The 11,736-nt window shown below is 49.0% G+C and overlaps 3 protein-coding genes across 5 annotated transcripts in view; 1 reads left to right on the top strand and 2 right to left on the bottom strand.

Annotated features, from left to right (window-relative positions):
* Positions 1-7,123, bottom strand: part of LOC113210526 (casein kinase I) — a gene marked incomplete in the record, with an annotated part of 23,974 nt that extends 16,851 nt beyond the window's left edge. Inside the window, 2 exon segments of the mRNA XM_052268238.1 lie at positions 5,730-5,836; positions 6,843-7,123. Coding sequence (XP_052124198.1) covers positions 5,730-5,836; positions 6,843-6,965 — 230 coding nt within the window.
* Positions 7,124-7,343: 220 nt separating this feature from the next.
* On the top strand, positions 7,344-11,688 carry LOC127749566 (sushi, von Willebrand factor type A, EGF and pentraxin domain-containing protein 1-like). Of its 3 annotated transcripts, none has more exons than XM_052268237.1 (9): positions 7,344-7,566; positions 8,123-8,433; positions 8,526-8,681; positions 8,758-8,889; positions 8,968-9,223; positions 9,310-9,501; positions 9,582-9,743; positions 11,069-11,251; positions 11,367-11,688. In XM_052268237.1, the coding sequence occupies exons 2-9, from the start codon at positions 8,128-8,130 to the stop codon at positions 11,636-11,638; spliced, it is 1,659 nt and encodes a 552-aa protein (XP_052124197.1). In that variant the 5' UTR covers positions 7,344-7,566; positions 8,123-8,127; the 3' UTR covers positions 11,639-11,688. The 3 variants fall into 3 exon arrangements, with proteins under 3 accessions (XP_052124197.1, XP_052124196.1, XP_052124195.1); XM_052268236.1 differs by lacking the exon at positions 7,344-7,566 and adding an exon at positions 7,580-7,976; XM_052268235.1 differs by lacking the exon at positions 7,344-7,566 and adding an exon at positions 7,580-8,033.
* On the bottom strand, positions 9,645-11,058 carry LOC113210569 (uncharacterized protein C20orf85 homolog). The gene is made up of 4 exons (XM_026428631.2): positions 10,675-11,058; positions 10,489-10,600; positions 10,290-10,407; positions 9,645-9,773 (listed from the first exon to the last, which is right to left on the bottom strand). Exons 1-3 carry the CDS (start codon positions 10,797-10,799, stop codon positions 10,315-10,317), a joined length of 330 nt encoding a protein of 109 aa, XP_026284416.1. The 5' UTR covers positions 10,800-11,058; the 3' UTR covers positions 9,645-9,773; positions 10,290-10,314.
* Positions 11,689-11,736: the final 48 nt, after the last annotated feature.

Raw genomic sequence — 11,736 nt, 5'->3', positions numbered from 1 at the left:
ACACATGACGAGTTCCTGGGACACTTCAGTTATTACTGCGACAGGGCCCCGACCGCTCGGGCCCACTGGTTCGTTCGTTACAGTCCGGTCCGACTCGGATTGGCCCGAATCTGGTTTTCCTTGTGTGGCTGCGCAGCTGCAGCGGCCCAGCGGCACAGCTGCCCCCCCAGGTCTGGTCGGGAGCCGCGGGCCGCGGGGCCCCGAGCGGGCGCGGGGAAGAGAAGGAAAGGGGAGCGGAGGAGGGCGCCAGTCAGTCGTACGGTTTCGTTTCGTTCCTTTCCGTGTGGCCGTGGGAATGCGATGCATACGTAAAGTCGGCTGAGCAGGTCGCGGCGGTCAGGCACGACGCGCAGTTACTAGAAGTCAATAACACGCTGCAGAGTACTTGACTTGAGACACGTGGAGAGCACACACGACGAAGAGATTATCTAGGTTTGCAAGAAGAAACCCTTCCGCGGTAAGGCTGAAATGCAGGAGAACGCAGGGAAAAAGAAAACGGAAGTCACCATGTCAAAGCACAGCTATTTCCGTTTTCTCCTTCCTCCCATTCTTCAGCATTTCAGCTTTGCCGGAATGCTTCATTCTGCAATTACAGGTCTTGTTATTGTCAGAATTTCTTTATCTTCTCAAACTGTTACATCATGAGCACAAGAATCGCCATGAAACGACAGTGTGGGGGATATCGACGACGACTCAAATAAAAGCAGGATGCTTGCGCTAGTACACGGCATGTCAACCCGTGGAGTGCGTGACACTGCTCTTCGGATTGCATTTGTTTGACGTGTCCCCCTCTCCCTCGCGAGCGTCGCGAGAGATTCCCTCCAGATGATGGCCTGACGCTGACGACGGACTCTTGCCCCCCGAGGGGAAGCGAGACCATCGCAAGACACCGACACCACCATCACCACACAGCCACCACCACCGCCGCCGCGGCGTGCCACGTACCGTAACACGAATCCTAATCGCGACTTGTCGCCTCGTCTAATCTCGCTGCGTGCCATCCGATACTAACTTATGTTGCGGCCCGCGGCGGGGCCTGGCCTGGCCGGGCCGTGCCGGCGGCGCGTCACAACGGGGGCCCTGGCGGGGCCTAGAGCAGAGCGGCCCTGCCACGGGCGCGCGCGCTGTTTGTAAACAAGCCCCGCCGCGGCCCCGGCCCGCCCCGCCAGCCTGAGTCATATCATCTTAAGTTATATTCAGTTAAGAGAGCCCAAGTCGCGTCGGGCGCGCCTCGCGCCCGTGTGGTTCCCTATAGTAGCCTACTGATGTATGGGCGCCGGATGATTGGGACCGGAGCGCGTTTACAACATTATTGTGAGCCTCGCTCGCGGAGTTGCTCTCGAGCTGCTCTTGAGCACGGCGAGTTCCCCCCCCCCGACTCCCGACATGACCCGGCGCAGTGTAGCCGCCACTCTGTCGCATCCCAATGCCCGACCCACTCTCATTGACCCACAAAATGGGGAGGTCCTCCAGCCCCGGCCAGACGGCGGCGACGACGGCGACGGCGCCTTCGAGGCCCCAATCAGCCTCCCACGGGGTGGCGCAGAGAGGCGCAGGCGCCGTCGCGGGTCCAGGCCGACGGCAGCCTGGATGCAGTTTTTGCCCAGCAGGAGCAGCAGCAGCGGCAGCAGATGTAGCGGGGCAAGGAGGGGCCGTGTGCGGCCGGATGGGCCAGCCAGATCCGGCCTCTTCGCTGCTCCGTCCGGATACTCGGAACGGCCGACGGTCCGGCCGCGCGGCCCCCTAACGGGATATGTACAGCTGAGTGGTGCCCGGATGGACCCCAACCACCCCCCCGGGGGGGTCACGATAGGGTCGAGGGGCATCGCCTGCTTCAAGGCTTGCTCGTCCAGACACCAATTGGACGAGACGCCCCTCCCTCCCTCCACCTACCCCCCAGCCCATTGCGCAACACAACGAGGTGACGACTCCTGACGCCCATCACGACGGTCGTGGTCTTCGTCCTGGCCAATGGGGCCCATCAGGACAGGACCAGGCCGGCGCGGCAGCGTCGCCTTGGGAAAGCGTGCACGGGCGCCAGCAGCAGCAGCAGGCGGAGCAGGCGCGCACAAAGTGTGGACCAAGGTTTTTCGGCTGGCTTCACTTTGCCCTCGCCGCGCCCCGCCACGCTGTACGGCGGGCGGTCAGCGTGACAGCCGCGGTAGGCGGGCGGGAGAGAAGTCTGCAAGGCCCGAGCAGAGGATTTCACTTTCCGCCAGCACAACTCTGCGCGGCGCCGCCGCAGGCGGGGCGGACGACGAGCCTCCTGGGCCGGCCGTCTGGGCGACGACGCAAACGACGTGTCGTCGAGACAATGCCAACCCCGCCAGGGCGGGCGACAAGTGCATCGCCGACGCCGGGGCCGCCGGGGCGGCAGAAAGAAGCCGCACAGAGCCGGGGCGAGCGCACGGCCGCGGCCGAGGTCAGCGACGGGCTCGGCGTGATGCAGCCCAGCGTTAGGCAACCCGCCGCGGCCTCCAGTGGGTCGGGTAGGGTAGTAGGGGTCGGGCCCGCGGCGGCGGCGGCTGCAGGCCGACATGGACGCAAGTTCACCCTCCCCCCTTTCCTCTCCCTTTCCCTTCCCCCTCTTCAGGTGCCACCACAATGAAGTAGCAGCGCGCAGCAGTGGCGTCGAGTTTCACTGTGCGTCGCCTTCCTCGGCGCTTCACTCGCTCCGGAACAAGTTGTCCACCGAGACGACTTCTACTGAGACGGAGTGAGCGTCGCAGTGGCGGATCAGAGGGGAGAGGGGGCGCCCTCCTCGAGGCAGCGTAAGGACACGAGCAGTAAGCAGGGTCGCCCCTCGTCTGCGGAGGTCGGCGGGAGGAGGCTCGCCCGCTCGCCCCCAAAGCACCCCAAAGCAGTGTCCACCCACACTACGGGCGATCGCCCTCTCGTTCATCGGTTTGCATATACATCATATACGACAACGAATCAAAACGCGGCGGAACAGCAGCAAGCACACGCGCCTCGCGCACGCACAGCTCGGGGGCCTGTTGCACCCGGTGACGCAACCGTGAGCCACCTCGGGCGGGGCTCGAGGGCCTCCCACCCACACACGTACCATGGCGTTATACGGGGAACAAGGGCGTTAAGGCGCAAGAGGGGGATGGGCGCCGTCACGTGACAAGTGACAAGAACGGGCGGGGCAAAGGAGTTTGTCACGTCTACGATCGGTCACCGCCGCAACGACACCGCGGGGAGGCCGTCTGTGACAAGAACGGGCGGGGCAAAGGAGTTTGTCACGTCTACGATCGGTCACCGCCGCAACGACACCGCGGGGAGGCCGTCTGTGACAAGAACGGGCGGGGCAAGAAGGTTGTCAGATCTACGATCGGTCAGCGCCGCGCCACGACCGCGGGGCAGGGAGGCTGTCTTTGGCTCCTCGCCTCGCTGCGTTTGGCGCGGCAGGCGTGCCCCTCCGCCTGCTCCGCCCCGCCGCCGCGGCCCAGCCCGCGCCGCGATGTACACCTGTTGATCGATCGATGCTCTTCGCTGCTCGACCCGCACGACCAGGACGAGCTACAGTAGCTTTGCAATGTTTGCAATCTCTCTAGCGACGCCTCGCCTGCGGCTCGCCTTGGACGTGCACTTGAACAGGGCTGCCTGCTGCCAGACCCGCCGCCGTGCGGAGTTACGTGCGTCGCCGTTCCGAGCAAATCGAAGCTCCCCGCAGGCGGACAGCGGGCTCCCTCGCGTGGTCATGACCCCATGGCACCAGCACGGCGCCCACCCCGCCAGTCCAGTTAGGACCTCACATCCTGGAGGAGGCTCTGCACCTGCAGAGACAACACGTCGGCCACCCGGCAGGTGCACGACCATCGCCACGGGCGAGGGGGGCAGAGGTGTGCATTTCTGTTGTCGTTTTTGGTATATATATTTTATTTTTAAAGGCTTTTGGACCAGTCACTAACAAGAAAATAAGGTGAAAGAGGACAAGAGGTGGTACAGGAGGCGCACGGGAGGAGAGAGGGGTAGAGAAAGAGAGAGGGGGAGACGGGAGAGGAGACAGCCTGGCGGGTCGAAGCGGCAACGGCGCATCCAGCTGAGAGCTGCGCGGCGTTGCCGCTCCGCGCCGCTGCCCCGCCGCGCACTCGCCCGGCCAGGCAACTCAGCGGGCCGCGCGGGTCCGTCCGTAAGGCAGCAGCACGGGGGGTAGCAAGCCCCGGAGGTACCCGGAGGCCAGGGCCCTGGACAGGACATGCCTCGGGTACACCCCTGCACTCCTCTGGAGCGAGGCGCCCCCAAACCCGCCGTGCGGAATACGAGGGGGGGGGGGCGTCCAGCGTCCACGTCCAGGCCCCTCTGGTCCGTCCGGAGGCCCTACAAGATCAAGCTCGGGCGCATCACAGCAGAGCTTCGCAGGGCACGCAGAGCACACTGGGCAACACACAACCTCATTAGCACCGGCCCGTCCGGGCAGTACGGCGGATGACCCCAACCCGACCCCTTCTTCCCCTCCCCCGCAACGAGCGAGGCTGCGCGAGCTCTATGCCTCCACCTCCAACCCCTTCTCACCTGTCAAAGAATGGGTCTAGAACGGGTAGCTCGCTCGGTGATGAGCTCTATATACACTGCAGGTGGGGGAGGGGTGGCACACCCTGTCGCGGTGCAGCCCAGCTGTGCCTGTCCGTGGGACATCCTCCCCGCCGCCTCGCCGCTGTACCTGTCTCCTCCCCCTCCTCCTCCCAGCCCCAACTGTAAACAGCTGTGGCAGAGAGGGATTCACACACAAGAAAACGAGAGGGTCTGCGGTGGGTGGAGGTGGCACCCGCCCGCGCTCGCCCGCGCAGGCCTAGCTAGCTCTGTGGCCGCGCGATTATCGATTGGCGGCAGCCCTGCTCAGCCCCGGCTTAGCGCCGCGCCGCACCGCCCCGGGCTGCAACCCTTACATGCTGCGCAGCTGCGCCCGGCCCGGCGGCGCCGCAAGCGCGCTCTCTCTCTCTCCTTATCTCCCATTCATTCACAATGGCCTCCCGGTCCTCTGCCCCCGCTCCTACGCTCGTCTCTGGGGTGAAGGTGAGAATATACCCCCGTCCCCTATCAACACCCCCCACCCAGTCATACCCCTCTCTCTCTCTCTTGCGAACCGCCGGCACGCTGTCGAGCCGAGCCCAGGCCCAGAGGGTGGTTCTGGGGTAAATGCCCCAACGACCTTGACGGCTAAGCAGGCCTACGGCCCCAACAACTCGCTAAGGGGGTGTAGGGTCGCATAAAAGTACACGTGTTTGTGAAGGCCAGGGTGGAGCTGAGATTCGTCTTGGTCAAGAAACTTCACAACACAACACACAACATCCCACTACCAAACCAATTGAAAACAATAGTAATCTGACAAAGTAAACAGACAGATTGCAATTACTGATATATAGTAATGAGGTTGAAAGTAAAGGGTCACATGGTCACCCTGACCTCAATTTAAAATGAAAATCAAGGGATGACTGCATCATGGTCGTCTAGCACACAATCATGTGAAGAACACCAGCATCGACATTACTTAAGACTAATGAAGTAAAACAAATCCCTCCTGGAGCCTTGATGAAATTAACCGTAAAATGCTGGCTCAAGAATACTTCTACAATTGCACTACATCAGCTTGGTTTCACCACAATATCACTGTTTTGTAATGTGTGCAATTTTTGACAAATGGAATGATGAGATTTTATCTCCATAATCAGGAAATATTTACACAACATACAAAACAATTTCAAATAAGATTAAAATACACTCACCTAATATGTGGGATACCAATTCCCCCATGGAGAATCTTGTACAGCTTATTTTCAAACAATAGCTGTGGATGCCTTGCTCTGACTGGCTCTAGCTTTACAGCCACTTCCTACAAAGACAAGACATAAAAGTAATCAATAAAGATATCAAGGCCAAGAAAATTGAATACTTATAAATTACAAAATTTTAGGACAATTTTCGACTTGGTACACAATTTAAAACCCCCCCCAAAACAGAAAAGGTTTAGCACTATAAGCATAAATAACCATCAACCATGACTAAATAAACATGGACGCTAAAATTATATGTTTATTGTTCCTAAAGGAGGAAATAAAAGCGAGTGTTTAACATTTCACAATTATTCCACTTATGAACTCTTTGACAATAGATCAAAGACACATAATGTGTCAACAACAGTTCCACCACAGAAATGTAACAGGGTCTGACTGTACAGTGGATCAGTGGATAGGGTAACATAACCTAGCAGCAGTCAACATTTGAATTTATGTCTTAATGTATCCTCCCATTTAAAAATTTTGAAAGTTATAATAATGTTTACGTTTCAGACAAGTAACACATCATGATGTTTTTCATAAGACCAGTAAGAAGAGAATGAATACCGTAGAGAACTCAAGTTCACGGGTATTCGGTCGTCTATGTGATACGAACGTGGTAGAAACTATGATCAAAGCGTAATTTAGATGACAAAGTGCAAAAATAGAACTAAGAAAAAGACTGAGGTAATTAATTTGAACGTTGAATACTGTGAAGGTCTGTGAACCACGGAACGAGTCCACGTAACCGTCCCAAAACAACAACAAGCGTAATTTTAGTCCAAGCAGTTAAGTTTTGAAGGTATTTCAACAGATCGTGGGATTTCAGTCTAAAATCTCCGATAACATTTCCACGATACAAGTATCACTACAAGGAAAAAGATGTAAGTAGTGCATGGGCCATTGCCTGTTCTCTCGACACAGCCTAGGCTATGGGGACCATAGGGGGCCTTTACCAGACTTCGGACATCACTCCATAATTTCGGAGCTTCCGCAGAAAAAACCTTGGCACATGGGAAAATCATTTTTTGAAGAAGTTGTAAACTGTACCTAACAACTTACCTCGCCATTTGTGATGTTGATTCCCAAATAAATGTCTCCAAAAGAACCACTACCGATTTTCCTCACTAGACGATATTTTTCACCAACCACGAACTCAGCTTTTGAATTCACACACGTAGCCATTTTAAAGTCTTTTGGCCTTTTCAATGTTCAATTTATACAACACAGACACTATTATTTATTTTTAAGAAACTAAAACCTCCACCAACGCGACGACATTTCTCTTCAGTACCGTACACTGACGCAAGACTGACGTAGGGAACAAAAGCAGCGAGAATCGCATTGCATTGTGGGTTGTACTTCACCGTGCCTTCAACTGTTCTTTGTAAATCAAAGAATGTTCTTTGACAAAGTGAACAGCTATTATTCAGAATAGATCTTGTTCAACTGGTAAGTATTAAAAATTTAAGTCAAACAAGATAGGTTCAAAACTTCAATTTATTTCTGATGCATGGGAACATTTTAATTCCATTTAGCTCTTCACATGACTTCGGTTGAAAGTCGGTACAGCCACTACTGAAAAACAAGTAAGCGGTTGAAGGCAGTCCAAATCCATATGAAATTTATTAGGGACCATGAAAGTTGTTGTCAAGTAACATATTTTTCAGTTCAATTTTAGCAAAATTATACATTGATTCCTTATGATGCTGTTGTTACACTCTTCCAACTGTTTTTTAGTGAGACATTTTTAGCACCTGGACCTACAGCCTGGACCACCTGACAGGTGTGTATGTAAATAGATACGGACCCGGCTTTTACAAAACCTTTAAAAACCACCTTGTTCAAACCACTTCAGTATTTTTACAGCTTTCGTCCATTTGAATTCTTAAAAGACGAAAGACGAACAATAATTATTAACAGTTCTCTCCCGTGTGTCCATTTCGGTAATCAGTAATCAATTTAAAACCACAACGACTTAATCAAATTTTGTTGAGTTCTCAGCCATGTTTTGCCTTCCACACTGAAACGAATAAAATTACTTGTTTGTTATTTGGTCGTTCAGTGTTTGTTTTATTTTACATCATTGCTCTGTCACCGTCTGTGATTGTTGTTTCCCAATTTTATTGAAGGCCTGTTGAACTTTGGACCTCGTGTGCCATTTTCTATTCATCTCTCTAAAGGTGCCTCACTGAAGTTAGTGCTAAGCAACCTACCAAGGAGGATAAATATTGTGTTGTTTTATCACTACTTGTACGTTTTGAATTATAATTTGTTTATGGTGTATCCTAAGAGGTTTTGCTTCCAAAAAAGGTACAAGCACTGTTTTGTTTTATTTTCAGGTAAAATGGTCTTGTTTAGCCACACTAAGAAAGAGAACAACCTACTCACCTCATTTTCTTACATATTATTGATCTGCTCTGTTAATGACACATACTCATTAAATTATGAGGAACTTCATGAATTTGATCAGACCCTAAATACTACGACCTTGAAGATAACTGAAACAGAGTTTCATCAAGCAACATCACCACTGAAATCAGCCGAAAACAAATCTCTTCTGAATAAGTCTTACAGAGATAATAAAGTTGAAGGGCTTGGCCTCATCCTAAAAAAGAAAGTAGAAATGCTTCACACTGAAGACACAAAGAAGGTATCATTTTTTACGTGAAACACATAGTACAGTGACACATCTGCAATCAGATTAATGTACTGTAATACCATTATGATGCTTTTTTTTTTCAGCTTGAGATTGTATTTTTAATTGATGCATCTTCAAGTGTTGGTGACCAAAATTTCATCAGTGAACTAAAATTTATTAAAAAACTACTTGCTGACTTTTCTATTTCTGAAAATGAGACTAGAGCTGCTGTTATAACATTTTCTGATCCAGATAAAGTGGTAAGATATTCTTTTTTAATTTCTTTTTTCTTTTTTTTTTTTTTTTGACGTTTTTAAATCTCCTCCTACTGTCTAGTTTCGCCATGTGGACCATATATCTGTCCCATCCTTCGAACTTCACAAATGCAACATGCTTCACCAAGACCTTCCTAATATTAAATACTCTGGAGGTTTGACATATACTATAGGAGCACTAATTGAAGCACAGGTAAGGGTATATGCTCGATAGTAAGAGAGAGCCTGTATATTACATTTCCCAAACCTTTAAATTCTAATGCTACATTAGTCTGTTCTTGAATGGTCACGCGCTGGAGCTAGAAAAGCCATCTTCCTGGTTACTGATGGATTCTCTAACGGTGGTGATCCTATACCAGTTGCTCAAATCCTAAAGAACAATGGAACTTTCATCTTTACTTTTGGAATTCAATCAGGCAATACTGCTGAACTTGAGAACATAGCATCCTCACCAAAAGAGGAATTCTCTTATTTAGTGGACAGTTTTGATCAATTCGAAGCAGTTGGCAGACGTGCACTTCACCAAGGTATGTCACTGATATCTGGCCCTGACATGTTTATTAATGGTGAGGATTTCTACTCTCCAATACATACTATTGCCGACATTTTACAGATCTTACTGTTGGTTCTTACCAGTCTTTGAGTGATGTTTCCCTTTGTCACTTGATCTGCCCTGATTCTGAGAAAGAGGAAAATGGATGTTGTGACTCACATGCCCGCTGCTCATGTGGAACTGGATCAGGGCATTATAGATGTTTATGCAATCCTGGCTACTATGGTTCGGGATTAAAGAACTCTTGTTGGCGTAAGTAAATAATGTATGAGAGGAATTTTCAGCCCCATAATAAAACTTAAATTTGATTTATATATTTGACTTTTTTCTAGATTGTCCAAATGGGACTTATCATGATGGCCAAAGACCAGGAGATGTATCTTCATGTATATCATGTCCAGATCCAAATCACATTACAGTGATAGGAAATGCCTCTTCAAAGTCAAGTTGTGTTTGTCAACAAGGATTTGTTGCTCAAGGGGACTTCTGTAAAGGTTTGTTCCCATGTTTGCTTTAGCTGAAAGCTGAAGGAAAGAATTGAAAAAGAGCAATTAAGCAATGATGGATACTATGGGTAGTCTTTCAAAGCCCTGACAAGGAGACTTAGGTAGGTGTAAAGTCCCGATCTTCTTGAAACTCGGTATATTTGCTTCTACCATGTAGATGACGACCGCCGGTCGAATTTTGTGCGGAAGTTCATATGCCAAAGTAAAGTACCTTATAGATGCGTATTAGAGAAATTCGTTTAAAATTGGACAAAAACTGATGGAAGGCGTTCTCAAATCGAAAAATGGAAGAGAAACTACCCTCCCTAAAGCGCACATTTTGAGTCAGAATATCACTTCATTTTTTTAACATGAACGTTTTATTTTTTGTACTTTATAGGCCCTTATAGGGAGTTTTGGAATATGAGCTTCCACACAAAAATTGACGCGCAATAGTCATCATCAGGAATAAGAGGTAAATAAACCAAGTTTGAACCTAATCGGGAATTTACACCTACCTAAGTCTCCTTGTGAGACACATTTGTCTTTACTTACACCTGATATCTTATGAAGGTTCTCTTCATTCAGAAGAAGAGGGAAATATTGGAAATTTCTTCACATATGGACCGTATATTTCAAGTTGAAATTCCGGTCTATGTGTTATCCAGCCAATCTGTTAAAGAACGAGATACCATTATAGAAACTATTGCCATATTTCTCAATCTATTTCTTCTTACAACTAATTTTTACTTACCACCCTAGATGAGGTATCTGGCACTGGCTGACATGATCGTACGTCTATTGATTTTTGTCTTCCTACAGCTGGGCGTAAATTTTTTAGTTCTTCAAATTGTAGAGACATGGTACTAAGGGGATAAAAAATAAAAAAATAGATTTTGTAATTATCTACTGTTTCTAGAGTCTATCTCATTGTTCTTACTTGTATTCCTCAAGCATCCACTTCCATTTTGTAGACCAGTTGGATGACAATAATTTCTCTTGCGAAACCCTTGCTTTCCATATTTTATCAGCTGCTACCCCAAAATGTTTTAATTCCTGCTCCATTTCAATAAATTTGTAAGTAGGAACTTATTATGTCATTTTTTTTATCTTAAACTTATTTTTGTGAGTTGATTTTTTTTTTAAAATTTCTGTTTTGCAATGTTTTTCACCTTTTTTGTTATGTTAGATGAAACTCAAGTAAACTTTGGATGTCACCTTGAGTTCCATTGTTGCCAAGAGACAATAAGGAGGAGGGGTAGTGTTTACTGGAAAGTTGTTGAAGTGTGATTGTTTCAATGTAGATTTTTGTTCTTGTCAATTTTGTGTTCCAGTTATTACATGTCCACTCCTATATCCACCTGAAAATGGATATTTTGTCAAAGGTGGAATGTGCCAAAATGTTTTTAATGCTGCTTGTGGAATGAGATGTAAACCGGGATACACACTTCATGGGTCCAGCATACGTTTGTGTCAGGAAACTGGTACTTGGTCAGGCAAAGCACCAAAATGTGTTGGTAATTAGTTGTTTTTATTTTGGCCCCAGTGTTGGCCCACTGTCTGGTCTTGTTTTTTCTCATTTGTATAATTTTTTTCTCTACACAATCTAAAAACTTTTCATTTTCTTCATAGTGAAAATGTGTCCAACCCCCGAAAAACCTCATAATGGAAGTGTAAGGTGTTCCCTGGAGCCACCAGTGTCTAATGATCTCATGGATCCAAGATTTAAAAGAAATACAACACTTGCCAGTCAATATGCAGTTGATACTGAATGCCAATTTACATGCAATCCTGGGCACATCATTATTGGATCAAGAAGACGCACTTGTCTGCCACTAGCAAGATGGGATGGCCTACGAACTGTGTGTAAACGTGTGTTATCAGTCAACTTATTAATTTTTTAATTTATTTATTTCTTTATTTTATTAACACATAAATGTCCGAGGGCTTTGCCCTGTGTGGGGACCTCAATAGTTTACAATATTGGTGACTGCTGGCAGCC

This window comes from Frankliniella occidentalis, unplaced genomic scaffold, assembly GCF_000697945.3.
Source record: "Frankliniella occidentalis isolate FOCC.00 unplaced genomic scaffold, Focc_3.1 Scaffold66, whole genome shotgun sequence".
In the NCBI taxonomy this organism is placed as follows: Eukaryota; Metazoa; Arthropoda; class Insecta; order Thysanoptera; family Thripidae; genus Frankliniella; species Frankliniella occidentalis.
The sequence above is the reverse complement of the archived record's forward strand: the minus strand, read 5'-3'. Positions and strand labels throughout refer to the sequence as shown.